Raw genomic sequence first — 21,401 nt, 5'->3', positions numbered from 1 at the left:
AGCTTTCAAATTAATAATTGTTCTAGCATCAATTGCTATTTGTGGTAGAGAGTTCCAAACTTCTACCTCCCTTTGTGTGTAGAAATACTTCCTAATTTCACTCCTGAAAGGTCTAGCTATAGTTTTTAGACTCTGCCCCCATGTCCTAAGCTCCTCAACCAGCAGGAATATCTTCTCTCTTTCTACCCTTTCTGTTCCCCTTAATATCCTGAAAACTTCAATCAAATTACCCTTTAACTTTCTAAATTTCAGGGAATGCACCCCTGGTTTGTATAATTGCCCTTTGTAATTTAACGCTTGGAGTCCAGGTATCATTCTGGTAAATCCACATAGCATTCCCTCCATGGTCAATATACCCTTCCTAAGATGTGATGCTCAGAACTGCACACAGTCCTCCAGGTGGGCTCTAACCAGAGCTTTGTCTAGCTGAAGGCTTTTTGAAGTAACAACCTATCATTGGCCAATATATGCAGCCATGACTAAACAAGTAAAAATTATACTCCCTCCAAAAGGCAGTAAAGGATTGGTGGGTTTGTGATTGACAGTCAGGGGGATTGCAGCTGATACTTAATGAGCTGCTTTCCAAGTTAATTCTCTTTAATAAACCCTTCTAGCTCAAAGGTGTTCATGACACAATGCTGTGATAATCATTATCCGCTAGATATTAATTTGTCTTCTTGAAGAAAGAGAGTGACAGAGGTTATTATTTGCTGTGTGTTCGGGAGGGTTGTTTGTTCTAGTGAATGGTCTTCGATCTCACTAAGGTGCTTGGAGCTGTTCACTGAGATTCTAATTAACTGAGCAACACTAAGGGTAGATGTTACACTCTGAAGTTAGGAGAAAGGCTTATAGTTTAGTGATATATGATTAAGATGACATCTTTCTCTGGCCGAAGAAGCGTTCGTAATTACTGGGTCTTTTGTCCCTATTTTGGGAGTGTGATGTGATGGCAAACTAGAATATATTGAGCACCCCTGTATCAGAGACCCAGCGTTTACACAGGAGGCCAGTTTCCCAGATTTACCTTGCTCCAAGGAGCCTCAACCCGGCGATAGACCTGACACCCAAATCTTCCTTGCAATGGATTTCTGCAATGAGATTTTTTAAAAAATTCTTTTCATGGGATGTGGGCATCATTGGCCAGACCAGCATTTATTGCCCATCCCTAACTGCCCTTGAAAAGATGATGCTGAGCCTTCTCATTTAGCAGGTGCAAAGAAAGGCTTGCATTAATGTAGCAACTTTCACAGTATCCCAAAGTGTTTCTGAAGTGTTGAATTTTTGTAATGTAGGGACCAGTGCAGCCAACTTGGGCACAGCAAACTCCCACAAGCAGCAATAGGATCATGACTGTTTTAGTGATGGATAAGTATTGGCCTGGACACCGGGGAGAACTCCCCCGCTCTTCAATGTAGTTCCACTGGATCTCTTATGACCACCTGAGAGGGTAGACATGTGCTCAGTCTGAAAGACAGTACCTCCAACCGTGCAATCAGCTCTGCATTGGAATGTCAACTTTGATTGTGTGTTCAATTCCTGGAATGGGATGTGAACCCACGATCTTCTGACCCTGAGGCAAGGGGTTTATCCACTGAGCCAAGGCTGATACCTAAGGTGGCTAAAGTTCATTACTGGAGACTTGAGATTGATAGGCTTTTGCTAGGTACGGGTATTGAAGCATTATAAATGTAAGGCGGGCAGATGGAGTTGAGGAGCAGATCACAATCTTACTCAAATGGCAGAGCAGGCTTCAAGAGATTGAGTGGCCTACTCCTGTTCCTAATGTTGCTAGTCATCTGGTCTACAAGTGTGCGTATGTCCCTGACTGTGAACCCTGGCAGTAATGGCTATGTTCTTGCTCTGTTTTTATATTTTGTGCAGTTGTCGAACCAGCAACAGGAAAAGCTTGATTCTGACGAGCACTTCACCAACTCTCCCACGACCTCATTCACCACTTCCGGGCCACCTAGGTAAGACATCATCTCCTCACTGCTCACCCCTCACCACAGTGGGGCAGGGAGGAATACTCTGAGTGATGTGAGAAATTTCAACCTGTAATCTGAGCCTGAAGAAGGGCGCATGAATGAAAGTTTTCACTTTTATTTCCAGTATTATTAAGTTTTAACATAATATTATAAAATCCTCAAACCCTCCATGGCCCTAGTTCACAATTGGGTTGCCAACCCGCCAGGATTGCCCTGGAGTCTCCAGGAGTTGAAGGTTAATCTCCAGGATACTGTTGTGTGCAAAATCAGGAGAAGGATCAAAGGGGCATTAAAAAGTAATGGGCTGGGTTTAGTTCCAGAGAGTCCCTACCTCCCCTGCTCCCCATCAGTTGGAGAGCTAGTGGGAGCTCCTTGTCACTTCTGTCCAGGAGGCCTGACACAGGGCGTATGTAAGGGCTGTAGGGAGGATGAGCCAGCTGACCACGGCACCGTGGCAAAGGAGGCCATTCAAGAGGGGGGAGCAAAAAGACAAGTGGTAGTTGTAGGGGATTCTATAATTAGGGGAATTGATAGCTTCCTTTGTAACTGGATCGAGAGTCCCGCATGGTATGTTGCCTGCCCGGTGCCAGGGTGAGGGACATCTCTGATCGGCTTGAAAGGATATTGGAGAGGGAGGGGGAGGATCCAGTTGTTGTGGTCCACGTCGGGACAAATTACATAGGTAAGACTAGGAAATAGGACCTGTTTGGGGATTATCAGGAACTAGGAACTAAATTAAAGACAGGTCCTCAAGGGTTATAATCTCCGGGTTACTACCCAAGCCACGTGCAAATTGGCATAGGGACGTGAGAATAAGGGAAGTAAACACGTGGCTAAAGGAGTGGTGCAGGAAAGAGGGGTTCCATTTCGTGGGGCACTGGCATCAGTATTGGAACAGGAGGGATCTGTATCTGTTGGGACGGTCTCCATCTGAACCGATCTGGGACCAATGTTCTAGCGAAAAGGGTAAATAGGGCGGTCAACAGGACTTTAAACTAGAAAGTGGGGGGATGTGGGGATAGAAGGGTAAAACTCCAAGAAGTATGACTAATGGGAAACAAAGTAGCAGGTTAGCGTGTGGGGGTGGGGGGGTGGAGGGGTGGGGTGGGGGGTTGGTGGATTCAACTTCATGGAAAATTATGAAAAACCTGAAAAGAAAGGAGAGCCCAGGAGAGGCTATTAAAGTCTCCAGAACACAAAATAGGACAGAGTGTTTGGAAAGGGCTAGGAATCTAACTTCAAGCACATCAGATAAAGGGACGACAATGAGAAAGGGGACGGGAAATACAGGACTGAAGGTGTTGTATCTGAATGCACGCAGTATACGAAATAAGGTAAATGAGCTTGTGGCGCAGATTGAAATTGGCAGGTATGATGTGGTGGGCATCACGGAGACATGGCTGCAAGGGGATCAGGACTGGAAGCTGCATCATGGAGACATGGCTGCAAGGGGATCAGGACTGGGAGCTGCAGCATGGAGACATGGCTGCAAGGGGATCAGGACTGGGAGCTAAATATCCAAGGATATACATCCTATCGAAAAGATAGGCAGGTTGGCAGAGGGGGTGGGGTTGCTTTGTTCGTAAGAAATGAAATTAAATCGATAGCAATAAATAACATAGGGTCAGATGATGTAGAATCTGTGTGGGTAGAGTTGAGGAACCACAAAGGTAAAAAACGCATAATGGGAGTTATGTACAGGCCTCCGAACAGTAGTCAGGATGTGGGGCACAAGATACACCAGGAGATAGAAAAGGCGTGTAAGAAAGGCAAGGTTACAGTGATCATGGGGGATTTCAATATGCAGCTAGACTGGGAAAATCAGGTTGGTAGTGGATCCCAAGAAAAGGAATTTGTGGAATGTCTACGAGATGGCTTTTTGGAGCAGCTTGTGGTGGAGCCACTAGGGAACAGGCAATTCTAGATTTAGTGATGTGTAATGAGGCAGATTTGATAAGGGAGCTTAAGGTGAAGGAACCCTTAGGAGGAAGTGACCATAATATGATAGAATTTACCCTGCAATTTGAGAGGGAAAAGCTGGAATCAGATGTAACGGTATTACAGTTGAATAAAGGCAACTACAGAGGCATGAGGGAGGAGCTGGCCAGAATTGACTGGGAGATGAGCCTCACAGGAAAGACAGTGGAACAGCAATGGCAGGAGTTTCTGGGAGTAATTTGGGAGACACAGCAAAAATACATCCCTAGGAAGAAGAAGCATACTAAAGGGAGGACGAGGCAACCATGGCTGACAAGGGAAGTCAGGGACAGCATAAAAGCTAAAGAGAAAGCATACAATGCGGCGAAGAGCCGTGGGAAACCAGGGGATTGGGAAGCCTACAAAGACCAACAGAGGACAACTAAAAAAGAAATAAGGAGGGAGAAGATTAAATATGAGGGTAAACTAGCCAGTAATATAAAAGAAGATTGCAAGAGTTTTTTTAGATATATAAAGGGTAAGAGAGAGGCTGCTGGAAAATGTCGCTGGAGAAGTAGTAGTGGGGAACAAAGAAATGGCAGAGGAACTGAATAGGTACTTTGCGTCAGTCTTCACAGTGGAAGACACGAGTAACATCCCCAAAGTTCAAGAGAGTCGGGGGGGCAGAGGTGAGTATGGTGGCCATTACCAAGGAGAAGGTGCTTGGAAAACTGAAAGGTCTGAAGGTGGATAAATCACCTGGGCCAGATGGATTACACCCCAGGGTTCTGAAGGAGATAGCTGAAGAGATAGTGGAGGTGTTAGTGGTGATCTTTCAGGAATCACTGGAGTCAGGGTGGGTCCCAGAGGACTGGAAAATCGCTAATGTAACCCCCCTGTTTAAGAAGGGAGTGAGGCAAAAGACGGGAAATTACAGGCCGATTAGCCTGACCTCAGTCGTTGGTAAGATTTTAGAGTCCATTATTAAGGATGAGATTTCAGAATACTTGGAAGTGCATGGTAAAATTGGGCAAAGTCAGCATGGTTTCATCAAGGAGAGGTCATGCCTGACAAATCTGTTAGAATTCTTTGAGGAGGTAACGAGTAGGTCAGACAAAGGAGAGCCAATGGATGTTATCTACTTGGACTTCCAGAAGGCCTTTGACAAAGTGCCGCACAGGAGGCTGCTCAGTAAGATAAGAGCCCATGGTGTTAGAGGCACTAGCATGGATAGAAGATTGACTGTCTGGCAGGAGGCAGAGAGTGGGAATAAGGGGGTCCTTCTCAGGATGGCAGCCAGTGACTAGTGGAGTTCCGCAGGGGTCAGTGTTGGGACCACAACTTTTCACTTTATACATTAATGATCTAGATGAAGGAACTGAGGGCATCCTGGCTAAGTTTGCAGATGATACAAAGATAGGTGGAGGGACAGGTAGTATTGAGGAGGCAGGGAGGCTGCAGAAGGATTTGGACAGGTTAGGAGAATGGGCAAAGAAGTGGCAGATGGAATACAATGTGGGGAAGTGTGAGGTCATGCACTTTGGTAGGAAGAATACAGGCATAGACTATTTCTAAATGGGGAGAGAATTCAGAAATCTGGAGTCCTAGTCCAGGATTATCTTAAGGTTAACTTGCAGGTTGAGTCGGTAGTTAGGAAGGCAAATGCAATGTTGGCATTTATTTCGAGAGGACTAGAATATAAAAGCAGGGATGTGCTGCTGAGGCTTTATAAGGCTCTGGTCAGACCACATTTAGAATATTGTGAGTAATTTTGGACCCCGTATCTCAGGAAGGATGTTCTGGCCCTGGAGAGGATCCAGAGGAGGTTCACGAGAACGATCCCAGGAATGAAAGGCTTAACATATGAGGAACGTTTGAGGATTCTGGGTCTATACTCGATGGAGTTTAGAAGGATGAAGGGGGATCTGATTGAAACTTACAGAATACTGAAAGGCCTGGATAGAGTGGATGTGGGGAAGATGTTTCCATTAGTAGGAGAGACTAGGACCTGAGGGCACAGCCTCAGAGTAAAGGGAAGACCTTTTAGAACAGAGATGAGGAGAAACTTCTTTAGCCAGAGAGTGGCGAATCTATGGAATTCATTGCCACAGAAGGCTGTGGAAGCCAGGTCATTGAGTATATTTAAGACCGAGATAGATAGGTTCTTGATTGGTAAGGGGATCAAAGGTTACGGGGAGAAGGCGGGAGAATGGTGTTGAGAAACCTATCAGCCATGATTGACTGGTGGAGCAGAGTCAATGGGCCAAATGGCCTAATTTCTGCTCCTATGTCTTATGGTCTTATAACTGGTCAGCGCCAGGTCTTCCAACCAATCAAGGGTGGGAGTCCCGCCCTGGAGGGCTGCCGGCCAATCAGAGGCGCTATCAGAGTTGTTTGCTGCTGGTAATGCTCCAAGGTCTTCGCCAGACATCCCTGAAGTGTGAATGTGAGTGGGATGGAGGTCCCCAGCAAGGTTGGAGGGCGTGGGGAAGGTGGGAGTGGGATGCGAGGGTAGAGTGATGGGCTTTCAGCGCTCCCCCCTTTCTGATGCTTTCTTCAACAGGTGTCTGTCAATGAGAAAGCCCCCCCCTCCCTGTTTCCCCTCTTTCCCACCCCCACCACCCACACCCCCCCCCACCTCCACCCCCAGTTTTCCCCCTCCCCCATGAGGCTACAGGCAAACCCAATAGGACTTGCTGGTTGGCCTTCAGAGGCATGGGAAACCCATGCGAGTCCCAATAAATCCCTGAGCCACCATTAAATTCCGCTTGGATAATTGCCTTTAATTGGTTCGGTAATGAGCCTAATTGACATTCTGCTGCCAGTGGGGGGTCCCAGGGGGAGGGGTGGAGGGGGAATTCCCATATCGGGTCCATTTCCCAACACCGGGAATCAGAAGCGGGTACACCTGCCTGATTCTCCCACCGCCCCTCCCCCGTCATCACCCCCACTCTCACAGCCAACACTAAATTCAGCTTAGTGAGTATTTTTTAAAATTGTCTTTGAAGATTTTTGTTAAGAATCATCTAATGGGTATTGAAGAGTCTGTTTGCTTTCTGGTTGGTCATGGGAAGATTGGGCACCTTGGGGACATGTAGGATAACCAGCGGTATGAGGTTAAGGCAGGTACAGGTTACTTTCTGGTGCTGCCTAAAGTTGAGTTTAGGTTTTGGATACAATCTGACAGCAGAGAAGGAGGCCATTTGGCCCATCGTGCCTGTACTTGCTCTAGGAAATGGCAATCCAATTAGTTCAACTCCTCGGCTCTTTACCAGAGCTCTGCAATTTTCTCCCCTTGAAGTATTTGTCCAAATCCCTTTTGAAAGTTACTACTGAATCTGTTTCCACCGCCCTTTCAGATTGTGGCTTCCAGATCACAACTCGCTGCAGAAAAAAATTCTCCTCATCTTTCATCATGCTCTTTTCATAATTACCTTAAATCTGTGCCCTCTGGTTGTAGCGTTTCAGTCCCAGCCCTAGAAACTGTCAGTGATGGCAGGAAATGTATTTGTTTAAGGAATCAACTACGAAGTAATTTATTTAATTTCCTCCAGCTTTCTCATCTCGATTCCCGACGGAAGTGAACCCCACTGTTAATGGTTAAGTAGGTCCGTGATCATTCTCCATGTGTTAACCAGGACTGTGAGAAGATATCACAAACAAACCTCACCTTGTCCTCGCTGCATGTTCACAAGGGCCTAATTACCAGCTGAGGGTCCTGACCTTATGGTCAAGAGAGGTAACCTTGGCTGATTTCCACTGTACCCATAACGTTCCTCCACCCATCCCCCAACCAATCCCACACGCCTCCCCACGTCTCCCTAACCCAGGGATTGCTGAGAATTTTGTCCGCGGAGAACTTGGGGTCTGAAGCTAGGATCACCTGGTCTGTGATATGCAGCATTAAACTAGTGAAACTGTAACCCCAGGCTCCATCATGGCCCTGAGGAGAAGCAACCATGGTGTCCAAAGCAACCATGGTTGCCTGCTCGAAACGTACGCTACTGGAAGCGAAAGAAATGACTTATTATCCACAGTTAGAGTTTTAAAAAAAAAATCTCTGCTTTAAATCTTCTCTACAAGCCTGGCAGTTGGTTGCTGCTGTGTGATTCAACACTGCTAATATAGTCTTCATCCCAGGCACCATAATGAGGAAAATGTGTTTGAGGTGGAAAGTGTGTAATCTGCTGATTAAAGTCACCCTCTTCTGGTGCTTGCGTGTGTCTGGCACTCTGCTGCTCATCAGGTGCCCACACTTGCATGTTGACCTTGACGTGAGCTCTATGCTTTTTCTCTAAGCTTATTCATTCGCACTGGTTTTTCTTTTGTATGCCAAGGAATTCAGTCTTGTTTTGCGGAGGAGTAACTAAGAGCTGGGCAGAGCCCGGTGAGTTTGACTTCGATTGTCTCAGTCTTTTCTCCCAGTCCCTGTCAAAAGCGCTGGCTCTCACTGGGATACCCCCTGTGCTGGCATGGACTCGATTGGCCAAATGGCTGCCCTGGCTCAATGATAACCCTCCAGTATAGTTGGATAGGCAGACACTTTAAAAATTGACCGACCCAATTTAGCAGCGGTCTGGACTTACACGAGAGCTGACCCTTCATCAAATTTGACAGCTTAGCGCTCATTTAATATCTGGGGGCCTTGTTTTGACGCCAATGTTTTTCCAGTCATGTAATAAAGGATTCATCTTGATAGTTTGAGGAAGCTCCCATTAACTTTTTGGTTGTCTTGTTCCTTTGTTCAGGCAGCAGCCCCTTGGACAGTCCTCGGAACTTCTCTCCCAACGCCCCGGCGCACTTTTCATTCGTGACTTCTCGAAGGTAAGGGAGGTGAAAGTTATTCCAGGGGGTGAAAGTTCAATTGTTTCTCTCAGTTAAGGGCAAGGAAACAACAACAACTTTCATTTACAATAGTGCCCTTAATGTGGCTAAACTTTCCAAGGTGCTTCACAGGAACATTATCAAACAAAATTTTGACTGAGCTACATCAGGAGATATTAGGACCAGGTGACCAAAAGCTTGAGCAAAGGTAGATTTTTAAGGAGTGCCTTAAAAGAGAAAAGAGAGAGGTGGAGAGGTTTTTAGAGGAAATTCCAGAGCTTAGGGCCAAGACATTTGAAAGCACAGCCTCCAGTGGGTGGAGTACTGAAGGACTGATGTGCAAGAGGCCAGAATTGGAGGAGCGCTTAGACCTCGGAGGTTTAGCGAAGGATACGGAGATGGAGAAAGATGAGGTCATTGGAGGGATTTGAACACAAGGATGAGAATTTTAAATTTGGGATGTTGGTAGACAGGGAGCCTATGTAGGTCAGCGAGCATAGGGTTGGTGAACAGGACTTAGTGTGAGCTAGGATATGGGCAGCAGAGTTTTGGATGACCTCACATTTATGGAGGGTACAAGATGGGAAGCTGGCTGGGAAGACATTGGAATAGATGAATCTGGAGGTAACATAGGCATTCATGACAAAACAGCTGGATTGAGTGGTGGCTAGGATGACACTCTGTTCATTTATTGTCCTCTGAAATGTTTATGCATTTTTATTTTCAGGATCACAAAGACACAATAAATAACAGTGCCATTTTACTTCAGGCTACAGTTAAAGCCTAATCAATCAGTAGAATGGTGTTTATGTTTGACTGTGTGCCCTAGTCTCCATCTGAACAAGGGACCTCGGCATGCACTCGAAGCAAAAGAAATTGGGTCAAATCCCTCCTTCTGATCATTTTACTGAGCAGGTTAGCATGAATGCAAATTGCCCACTGCAGGCAGGTCTTGATGCTGCACTGTGATACTCAAGAGGGGTAAATGACAACTGTGCTTTCGCAGACATCCAATATGACAGAATTAATAAAATATGGAACATCGAGTCATGTTTGTGAGGGCTTGGGGAACTTAAATGTAGGACGGTTGGTCTCAAGAAACTAATTAAACTTCCCAAAACTCTGACAGTTAACAGATTGATCCTTGTCAGTGGATCCTTATCATTTGTACTTGCAACCAGGTTGTTCCGTGTGTGTGTGTTGGGCGAGGGTAAGAGTAAATGGCTAATTGAAATTTATGTTTGTGTGTGACTGTGAGGGTGGTACAGATAAGTACAGTGAAGTTGAACTGCAGGCTGTAATCATTGAGCTATATGTGGTATAGCACACTCAAATGCTTCACAAGAAAGAAAGACTTGCATTTTCTGTAGTGACTTCACAACCTCAGGGTGTTCCAAAGTGCTTTTCAGCCAATGAAGTACTTTTTGAAATGTAGTCACTGTTGTAATGTAGGACACATGGCAGTCAATTTGTGCACAGCAAGCTCTCGCAAACAGCAATGGGACAAATGACCAGCTTCATCTGTTCTTAGATATTGACTGAAGGATAAACATTGGCCCAGGACACCAGAGAGGACTCCATTGTACTTTATCAGAATAGTTCTTTGGGATCTTTCACCTGAGGGGGCAAACAGGGCCTTGCTTTAATGTCTTATCCTTAAAGCCAGCACCTCAAACAGGGTAGCACTCCCTCAGTCCTGCTTTAGGAGTGTCAGCCTGGATTTTGTACTAGTTTCCTGAGATCCACGATATGTGTGGATTATTTTTTGCTAAATTATAATAGTTTGTTTTAATTCAACTTAAAAGGAGGTGGCGTTTGGTGAGAAATTAATATTTCATTAACGCCCTGTCCACAGCCACTATGAATCTATTTACATTTACATTTCTGTCAGCTCACTGGTCCTCATGCAGTTTGGTTGTAAAGATAATAGCTCTGGTATCTTACTCCAGTGGATAATTCTAGGTGTGTGATTGTAGATTGTGGGTGCAGATTATTCAACTGCAGGAGCATCACATTCAAATTTCAATTAACACCTGCGCCAATGCATTATTAATCAGGGTTCTGGAGTGTGATCAAATAACTGGCATACTGGCTGATTCCCCCAAACCCCTCCACCCTCTCACTCCCCCTCTACAGCGCAAGGACATTGAGGCACAATTCAGGGCCGCAGTTGTTGAGATTAATACCTTCAGGAGAATATCAAAACTGTTGAGCACTGTTATAATTTGTATTTTGATGGTTGCACTCCAAACCAAGGTATTTATGCAGTGAACTATATGGTAATTAACCTCAGGAAGCTAGCCTGTGACTAGGACGAGTGCATGGTGGGGGTCATCAGTGTTTTTGCTCAGTGCCTTTTTTTCCAGTCTCGCTTCTCAACCTGTTGTTGCTTTAACCTGTTTCTTTCCTTGCAGCCATGGCCATCGCACTGACAGGTAACTCCAGTCTGTGTTGTGGTTGTGTTAGGTCTGATGCTGTGCTCAGCTCTGTGGATTGGCTGAAGATGGCAGCCTCGTGGAACATGTGGTCAACTGGTTCTCTCTGTTGGTGTTGCGTGACCAGCCTTCCCTTCAGTTAATTTCTCATGCGTGTGTGTGTGCGCCTGTATGTGTGTGTGTGTGCGTCTGTATGTGTGTGTGTGTGCGTCTGTATGTGTGTGTGTGCGTCTGTAAGTGTGTGTGTGCGTCTGTATGTGTGTGTGTGCGTCTGTATGTGTGTGTGTGCGTCTGTGTATGTGTGTGCGCGTCAGTGTGTGTGTGTGTGTGTGTGTGTGCATCTGTGTGTGTGATGCATGTCAACTTTCCATGTACTGTGCTTTTAAGATTAGCGAATTGGCAACTAAACCAGCTCAAATCAACAGCCCTGCACAAATAAGGAAAGACTTGTCTTTCAGGATGTCAGAGAGCACCTTCCAGACAATGAAGTATATTTAAAGTGTTAGTCACTGACATAATGTTCGAACCACATCAGCCCATTATCACTCGGAGGGCAATGAAAATGTCTTGATAATCTCTTTTAGGGGTGAGTAATAAGTATTGGCTAGGACGAGCTTCTTCAAAGTAGTGCCATGGGATCATTTACCTGACAGAGCAGACAGGGCCTCGGTTTAATGCCTCACCCGAAAGACGGCACCTCCGGCAGTGCAGCACTTCTTCAGTGCTGTACTGGGAGTGTCAGCTGGGATGCTATTCTGAAGTTTGTAGCGCGGGACCTGAAACCCACAACGTTCTGACTCAGAGGCGAGAGCACTACCCACAGAGCCACAGCTGCCACTTGAAGTGCATGTGTGAGGATAGTGAGCAGGCAAACAGAATCAGGTTCAGCTGTGATGCCCAGGAAGCGGCAACCAGTGCCAGTTGGAACACCACGGAACTCTTCAGGGAAGGGGGAAGAAACTTTAGGACCCAGATAAAAAGCAAATCGATTTACCTTTCCCTCTCCCGAATCGAGACTTCAAATCATCGGTTGGATTTTAATGCCCTCCCCCGATATGAGTTTGGAGGCGGGAGGGGCATTGAATTGGGCAGGAGGGTGGCAGGTGAGGGCCTCCTGCCCCAATTAAGTCGTGGGCAGCCTTCCTATCCTGCTACCAATTCGGGCCCCCGAGCAGGGTAATTAACGCCAGCAGTGGGCCAGATAGTCGCCACGCGGGAAGCCATGTCGGGTTTGCGTTTGGGCTCCTGGGAAGCAGGAGGGAGAGTTCCCTCGTTCCAAAGGCACTCTGCATGATCGAGGCACCGGTATCGAGAAGCGATGATGTGGGGGGTGGGGGGGGGGTGGTGGTGGTGGTGGTGGCGGTGGGTGGGTGCTGCTGAGAGCAGTCCCCTGGCACTTGTTGCCGACCACCCTCCTCTACCATCCCACGAACCCCGCCCCGTGACCCACATCCCACCCTCACTCACCATGGCTGGGGTCCCATGTCGATCCGAGGCCTCTCTTCTGATTGGCTGGAAGCTCTTGTGGGAGTCTGGGGGTGGGGGCATATACTTCTGCTCCCGGGGTCCGTGATCCTGGGGAAGGCCCGCTGCTGTGCCTGTTTGACACTTAGTTCTGGCAGGCTTTCCCCAAAGGAGGCAACAATGGGGCTCCCAGGTGAACATACAGGTTTATCATTAATTCCTGGAGGCCTTATGGTGCACTGGGTGGTGTCCTTTCCTCTGGGCCAGAAACTCTGGGTTCAAGTCCCACTTCAGGACTTGATGGTCAAGGAAGGTGTATTCATAATGTGGCCAAATTGGTGGATTATCAGCTTTAAATCATTCCAATGTGCCTGATGATGAGTGGGAGAGTTTCCTAGTTAGCCAGATGGCAGATGGAAATGGCAAACCACTTCAGTACTTTGCTAAGCATAATCATGGACCAATCCAATGGAAGTCTATGGTTACCAATGTCCTCTTCGGGCATGGTGCCAAAAGGAAAAGGATTATCAATTCCATAACATGGGGGGGGGGGGGGGGGGGTAAAGAATCAGGATCATTGTTGCATTCAACGCTATGTTTTACAATGACTGGATTGTGTTGCTGATTGGCTTTTCTTCCCAATGTTCGGGGATGTAGGTCCCCCACTCGCACAGGGGCAAGAATTTCTCCACTCCACTGTGTGCAGCAACTCTGTAACGTGGGGAATCAACTGCTCCAAGGGAAATTGCAAAATCACATTCCAGAAAGGTTTTCCATTCCGTCACAAATGACAAACAAGCACCGCTTTCACCAGCACACTGAAGGTGTATGCAGACAGTCACTGGAGTAATTCTTATCCCATACTGATTATGTGTGTTTGAGACAGTACCCTTTTAAATGCCAAAATTCAGTCCCTTTCAGGCATAGAGTGAGAAGTGAAACATTGATTTAGTTCCTTTTTTCTCATTTAGAGAGGCTGTGGCTCTGTGTGTCCCCCATGAAATTAGCAGAATAAATTAGCACAACTTAGTGCAATAAAACGTGAAAACTCTGCAATTTGAAGTCATAGGATGAAGAGAAATAATGGAAGGGCTAATGGTCTCATGGATGTTCACATCCCAGAATGAACTGCAAGCCTAGAATCTCCTTCAATCGTTTCAGTTTTCACTCCAGTGTGGAGATTCTGACTGGATGTTCCCAAAGCCTTTAAAGAAACATGTTGGGATTTGAAGTTGTTGCTTGTGCACAACAGAAGACTGAAAATATTCCCCCTCCCGACCACCTACTTTGCTTCGATTGCATTAGAGGAATACTATCTCAGTGCGGAGGCATTGACCACCAGGAGATTAGAATGAAACAAAACACCATTTCCCGACCGAAAAGCCCTGTTAAATTAGGATGAGCAGATCTGCTGCTTTTAAGTCTATTGATCCTTGGAAAACCATAAATTTGGCCAGACTGGCAGCAAGCAATTGAATAGCTATCAATACAGTTTAGCTACTAAAAGGGTTAAAGGGTGCTACTGCTTTAAGGCTAAAAGGGACCATGCATACTTTGTTTAAAATGCTTCCTATTGTGTTTCCAGGGCAGATGGACGTCGATGGTCCCTCGCCTCACTGCCATCCTCGGGGTATGGGACTAACACTCCCAGCTCCACTGTGTCTGTAAGTGGTGTCTCTTTCACTTTAACCTTTGAACGTTCATTAAGGGCCAGTGGTGGTTGCTCCCATTGCTGTGTTGTTCTCTGTGGCCCAGCCCCTGTAATATGCGGCTTTCACTCAGTAACAACAGCAGCAACTTGCATTCATTTAACACCTTTAACATAGTAAAACATCCCAAGGTGCTTCACAGGGGCTTAATCAAAATAAAATCGATTCTGAGACACATGAGAGGTTAAGGACAGGTGACCAGCAGCTTGGTCAAACAGGTCGGTTTTAAGCAGAATCTGAAAGGAGAAGAAGAGGCAGAGAGGTTTAAGGAGGGAATTCCAGACCTTAAGGCCCAGGCAGCTGAAGGCACAGCTACCAATGGTGGAGCAATGAAAATCAGGGATGCTCAAGAGGCGGGAATTGGAGGAGCACTCTGTCTCGGAGGGCTGTAGGAGGCTACAGAGATGGTGAAGGGCAAGATTATGACTGCTAGCATAGCCCACAGTACTCCCCATTTTCCAGTAGCTGATTGAGATGTCTGTGGTGTGACATCTGCATTAAAAATATTACATTAAAATGATGTGTCAGCATATGGTAGATATTATATTGCAGATATCACACTTCAGATGCAAGGCAGCCTTGGTAAGAAAAGAGAAAAGCTGGGAACTTCTGGCATTCAGCTAGAACTCACAACCATTATCCATTTATTCAACAATAATTAAACTCCAGTGGCCTAAACCCTAATATCTTCCTGGTAAATGTGCACTGCATACCCTCCAAGGCCAATATACCCTTACTGAGGTAACATGCCCCAAAACTGAACACCACACTCCAGATGGGATCTGACCCAAAACTCTATACAATTGAGCATAACTTCCTGTCTTCGTAATCCAACCTCCCGCTTCAGGTTAAGGCCAACGCTCCATCAGCCATTTTGAAAGCTTTTTGCACCTGTTTTAAATGATTTGTGTACTTGGATGTTCCAAACCCTTTAATTCCTAGTTTCTCACTATTTAATACTCTGAATGAACCAGGGCTCAGAGGGTTAAATGATTGTGGAAGGTTGCACAAACATGGCCTCGAGTTTAGGGAATTGATTAGCATTTTGCTTGAGGTGTTTAAAATGTTAAAAAAAAAAGTTTTCCAATAGGATAGATATAGAGAAAGCATTCCTTCTGCAGGGGAAATCAAGAATGAGAGGACATAATCTTACAAGATTTAAAGAGCTAGGCAATGCCAGATGGGAAATCAGGAAGCACCTCTTCGCACAAAGGGCAGGAGAAACCTGGAATAACCCCCCACCCCCACCCCAAACCAAAGAGGCTGTAGCTAGTTGGATTTTTGTAAGATAAAGCTGTTAAGGGATTTGAGCTAAGGTGAGCTATCGGACTTGAGGTACAGATGAACCACGATCGATTGAATGGTGGAACAGGCTTGAGGGGTTGAATGGCATCCTCCTGTCCCTATCCTGGATGGGGGGAGCGAAGGAGTGTGCATCTGAGTTTCAACGTTAAGACTTAAACATGACGGTTAGACAATGAATGCAGTGATAGAAGGTGCGAGTGGCTTGTGAACACGAGGTCAGCATGAGCCAACGCCTTGGGGGAAGAAGGAAGGTACATTTTGCTAATTTTAGATTTCTGGAGCATGGCTTATCTCCTTTCACACCTGTGTTTTGTTGTTAACTTTCAAACCCTGCAGTCATCATGCTCGTCACAGGAGAAACTTCACCAGTTGCCCTTCCAGCCCACAGTGGATGAGCTGCATTTCCTGTCCAAACACTTTGGCAGCACCGAGAGTATCACTGATGATGACGGGGGCCGACGCTCACCAGCAGTGCGCCCGCGCTCTCGGAGCCTCAGGTCAGTACTCGGATCCACCATTTTGGAATCTCCAGCAATGAAGAGTGCGTCATTTTGACCATGAGTGTAAATTAAGCACCGTTGGGTCAGTCGCCCCTTAAACCTTGCTCATTGACCAATAGAAATGAAATTTGGGAAAGATGTACTAAAAAGAAAGACTTGCATTTCTATATCACCTTTCACAACCCAAGGTTGTCCCAAAGTTCTTTAAAGCCAATGAGGTACTTCTTGAAGTGTAGCCACTGTTGTACATAAGGAAACGCAGCAACCAACTTATGCAAAGTAAGCTCCCACAAACAGCAATGAGATCATGATCAGACAATCTACTTTAAGTTAATGGTTGAGAGATAAATATTGGCCAGAATGCAAGCTCTCTTCAAAATTGCACCACAGGATCCTTTGTCTATTTAGCATCTCATTTGAAAAATAGCATCTGTGACAGTACAGCACTCCCTCAGTACAGCACTGGAGTGTCAGCCTAACTGATCCAATATCACCCAAAGTCAAAACTCACCCTCCGTGTGAGAATCTGCTGCTCTGTCTTCCTCTATAGTTAAGATCTTTCCATCAATTCTTGTGGGTATCCAGACCAGAGATGGAGGTGTTGTAGAATGTTCACATTATTCACTCAGTATCAAGCTTTCTTGTTTTCAGATAAAGAGGCAGATAAAGCTTTCCTTCTCTAAATTGTGAGACCTGTTGTAATTTTCTAAGAATTTCCCATATCTAATGATTTGGGACTCTCTGAACAAGACTGCTAATTTAGTGTTTATAGTGGCTACCTTTGTACTGTGGGCCCCTAAACAACTAGGAACTTTGTTGAGACCATCAAAATTTAGGATCCTCATAGCTGGCAGAGTGGACAGATGTTGAGCTACATTTTCCTGTTCTTAGGCCCACGTGTTTTGGGTTTCCTGGGTGCAGCCATTAGAGGAACACTGGGCAGGGAGGACTGTACTAACCTGCAGGAAACTGGTTTTCCATCCATTCATTGAAAAGGATGGAAAGTTGCAGAGGTTCCATCTGGGAGATGCAGTCCTCCAAAACCTCCAAATATTCCTGCATTCACCGACCATCAGGAGATCCAACCTATACAGGAACAGGAAAATTGACCCATTTCATCCCCTCAGTCTGGGCAGATTTTGAACCTGGATCCTATAGGCGTAAGAGTGTTGTAACATGCAGATAAGATTTAATCTTTACTGTTGGGTGATAGAATGAATGGAGGGCTCTGCTGCCTGAACTCAATCTTTACTCACTTCATGCCCTCTGTTGTATTTGAGTTTTACATTGCTTTAGTCACTGTCAGCCTAGCTTCCCAGAAAATGTACTTGCTAATGGATTGCATCCATGTTCCATGCAGATCTGTCACACAAGCCAATTAAGTGCCCCCCCATACCCCACACAGTGTGAATGAATATTTCAGCACTGTGGCCAGGAAGCTCTGCTGCTCATTGCCAAGGTGTTATCTCCTGATTAACAGATTGCACCATCAACTCAAGTTCTGGGAAATAACAAATGTAAAACTGGAATCTGAGTGGGCAGAATGTCATGGCGATGACGTTGGTGACTCGACTCGAGCAGTCAAGAAGCTCTGATAGACCAGGTGAAGCCCTGAAAAGAAAGGTGCTAGACTTGCCTGGCCCACTGTAGAGGTGTCCAGATCCAGTAAAGGAAAGTTCCACTTCAAGCCACACACCATCCTGACTTGGAACTATATCACCATCCCTTCCCTGTCAGGGGATCAAAATCCTGGAATTCCCTTTCTAACAGGACTGGGAGTGTACCTGCATCACATGGACTGCAGCAATTCAACAAGGCAGCTCACCACCGCCTTCTCAAGGGCATTTAGGATTGGCAACAAGTGCTGGCCTAACCAGTGACGCTCACATCCCATGGAAAATCTTTTAAAAGGCTTGCCTTTATATAATGCCCTTCATGGCCTCAAGACACCGCATAGCACTTTACAGCCAATGACATACTTTTTTGGAGTGTAGTCACTTGTAGACAGCACACAGTAAGGTCCCACAAACAGCACTGTGATAATGAACTGTCCAATCTATTTTTTTCATGATGTTGGTTTAAGGGTAACGATCGGCCAGCACACCAGGGAGAACTCCCCTGTTCCTCTTTGGGATATTTTAAGTCCATGGGAGAGTATAGCACTTCTGACAGTGCAGCACTCCCTCAACAGAGTGCTGGAGTGTCAGTGTAGACTTGTGCTCAGCCTCTTGAGTGGAACTTGAACCAGTGATGCTCTGACTGAGAGATGAGAGTGCTACCGACTGAGCTACATTAAAGTCTGTTGTAAAATTGAGAAAAAACATGAAAGTTAGTTCCTTTAGGATAGGGCTGGGGTGATGATGATGTTTCTGTGTTCCCATAATGGGAACTTTGGGCCAACAGGACAAGACGGTTGAGGTGGCCAATTTAGGATATTCATTTGGAGGTTTTTCTTTGACACGGAGGCTGATTCCTTTTAAATGATATTCTAGCCTATGACTCAGTGGTCACTCATGATAATGACCCATGCTCTAATAACCCTCAGTGTGAATTAGTATCCCCCCACTCTTTGAACTTCTAGTGATAACACTGAATCCCAATACCCACTAGTTACTGAAAAGCTAACCAGCACAAACAGTTGTTCACTATTTACCAGCTTGAGGTAGTAAGATGTAACACCCGCAGGAGGGTGAGAGTAGGGTCACTTGAAGTCAGTGCCAGAAATGACTCTTATGAATGGGTTTGATGGACATGGACTAACTTGTAGCATTTGATCTGTTGCAGCCCTGGCCGCTCTCCTTCCTGCTATGACAATGAAATAGTGATGATGAACCATGTCTACAAAGAAAGGTTCCCAAAGGTAAGGATTGAGCTTGGGTCCGTTTTACCTATTGCGCTAATAAGAATGAAGAGTCAGGCTTGCAACTGTCATTTTTGACATTGCACCAGTGACAATATGCACTGAAGAACTTGGCTTTCAGTGTCGGGACTGAGGTGCTGGGGGAGTTAGCTATCAGTCTTCTATATGAAGCTTGAATCATTTTGTCCCCAAGTATTATATATCGAACAGCATCATCATTTAACTTTCGCTGAGCATTGCTGTCCCATAAGTATCCAAGTCACAGTCAGTATTCCTCCTGTTGTGGATACCATCAAGGGCATGGAATGCAGAGCATATTACTCTACCCGGAGTATATTACCGCTCTATCAGTCTACCCTCGATCATCAGTAAATTGATGGAAGTGGTCATCAACGTGCTATCAAGCGGCACTTGCTTAGCAATAACCTGCTCACTGATGCTCAGTTTGGGTTCCGCCAGGGCAACACAGCTCCTGACCTCATTACAGCCTTGGTTCAAACATGGACCAAAGAGCTGAACTCCAGAGGTGAGATGAGAGTGACTGCCCCTGACGTGAAGGCCACATTTAAACGATTGTGGCATCAAGGAGCAGTAGTGAAACTGGAGTCAATGGGAATCAGGGGGAAAACTCTCCACTGGTTGGAGTCATACCTAGCACAAAGGGAGATGGTTGTGGTTGTTGGGGAGTCAATCATCTCAGTTCCAGGATATCACTGCAGGAGTTCCTCAGGGTAGTATCCTAGGCCCAACAATCTTCAGCTGCTTCATCAATGACCTTCCTTCCATCATACGGTCAGAAGTGAGAATGTTCACTGATGATTGCACAATGTTCAGCACCATTCACAGCTCCTCAGACATTGAAGCAGCCCGTGTCCAAATGCAGCAAGACCTGGACAAGTGACAAGCAACATTTGTGCCACACAAGTGGAAGGCAATGACCAGCTCCAACAAGAGAGAGTCTAACCATCATCCCTTGCCATTTATTGGCATTACCATTGATGAATCCCCCACTGTCAACATCTTGGGGGTTACTATTGACCAGAAATTGAACAGGACCAGCCACATAAGTACTGTGGCTATAAGAGCAAGTCAGAGGCTAGGGATCCTGCAGCAAGTAACTCACTTCCTGACTCCCCAAAGCGTGTCCACCATCTACAAGGCACAAGTCATGAGTGTGATGTAATACTCTCCACTTGCCTGGATGAGTGCAGTTTCAGCAACACTCAAGAAGCTCGACACCATCCAGGACAAAGTAATCCACTTGATTGGCACCTTTTCCACAAAGATTCACTCCCTCCCTCGACGAACAGTGGCAGCAGTATGTACTATCTACAGGATCGCTGCAGAAACTCACCAAGGCTCCTTAGACAGCACCTTCCAAACCCACGACCACTACTATCTAGAAGGACAAGAGCAACAGATGCATGGGAACACCACACCCTGTAAGTTCCTCTCCAAGCCGCTCACCATCCTGATTTGGAAATTTATCGCCATTCCTTCACTGTTTCTGGGTCAAAATCCTGGAACTCCCTTCCTGGCAGCTCACCACCACCTTCTCCAGGACAATTAGGGATGATCAATAAATGCTGGCTGAGCCAGCGACACCCACATCCCATACAAGTGAATTAAAAAAAAATTGATGCCTTGCAGTTATTCGTGTGAATCTATCCAGTATCTGCCCTGGTGTGAATTAGTGAGGTGGATCTGCTAATGTACTCATGTTCATTTTCTTAGTAAACTGCTGAGGTTGTTCATGTTCATTACTGTATCTAGAAGGAAAGGAAGATAGGAAAAGGTGGAGAGGTGGCTCTGTTAATTAATTATGGTATTAGCAAATTAGAGAGGGATGACCTAAGTTCAGGAAACCAGGATGTAGAAGCGGTTTTGGTTCTGATGGGCAGTGATAAAGGCAAGAAGTCACTTGTGGGAGTTGTGTACAGGCCCCTTAATTGTTACTACATGGTAGGACAGAGTATAAAAGAAGAGATAATGGGAGCTTTCCGGAAAGGTCCAGCAATAATCATGGGGGATTTTAATCTACGTATAGACTGGAAAAATCAGATGGGCAAAGACAGATGAGTTCATAAAATGTTTTTGGGACAGTTTCTTAGAACAACGTGTTCTGGAGCCAACCAGAGAGCAGGCTATACTAGACCTGGTATTGAGCAACGAGATAGAATTAATTGATAACCTCATAGTGAAGGCACCCCTAGGTATCAGTGATCATAATGTGATCGAATTTTACATTCATTTTGAGGGAGAAACGAGTGTGTCCAAAACTAGTATTTTAAACTTAAATAATGGCAATTGTGAGGGTATGAAAGCAGAACTAACTAAAGTGAACTGGCAAATGAGATTAAGGGATAGGTCAATAGAGATTCAGTGGCAGACATTTAAGGGGA

General features: G+C 45.7%; 1 protein-coding gene across 1 annotated transcript in view; it reads left to right on the top strand.

Moving 5' to 3' along the window:
- Positions 1 to 21,401, top strand: part of LOC121271166 (microtubule-associated serine/threonine-protein kinase 1-like) — a 104,372-nt gene that overhangs the window by 21,280 nt on the left and 61,691 nt on the right. The window contains exons 2-6 of the mRNA XM_041176927.1: positions 1,882 to 1,970; positions 8,651 to 8,726; positions 14,211 to 14,289; positions 15,976 to 16,136; positions 18,924 to 18,999. Of these exons, the coding sequence (XP_041032861.1) occupies positions 1,882 to 1,970; positions 8,651 to 8,726; positions 14,211 to 14,289; positions 15,976 to 16,136; positions 18,924 to 18,999 (481 nt within the window). The remainder of the gene's footprint in view (positions 1 to 1,881; positions 1,971 to 8,650; positions 8,727 to 14,210; positions 14,290 to 15,975; positions 16,137 to 18,923; positions 19,000 to 21,401) is intronic.

This window comes from Carcharodon carcharias, chromosome 30, assembly GCF_017639515.1.
Source record: "Carcharodon carcharias isolate sCarCar2 chromosome 30, sCarCar2.pri, whole genome shotgun sequence".
Classification (NCBI taxonomy): domain Eukaryota; kingdom Metazoa; phylum Chordata; class Chondrichthyes; order Lamniformes; family Lamnidae; genus Carcharodon; species Carcharodon carcharias.
The sequence above is the reverse complement of the archived record's forward strand: the minus strand, read 5'-3'. Positions and strand labels throughout refer to the sequence as shown.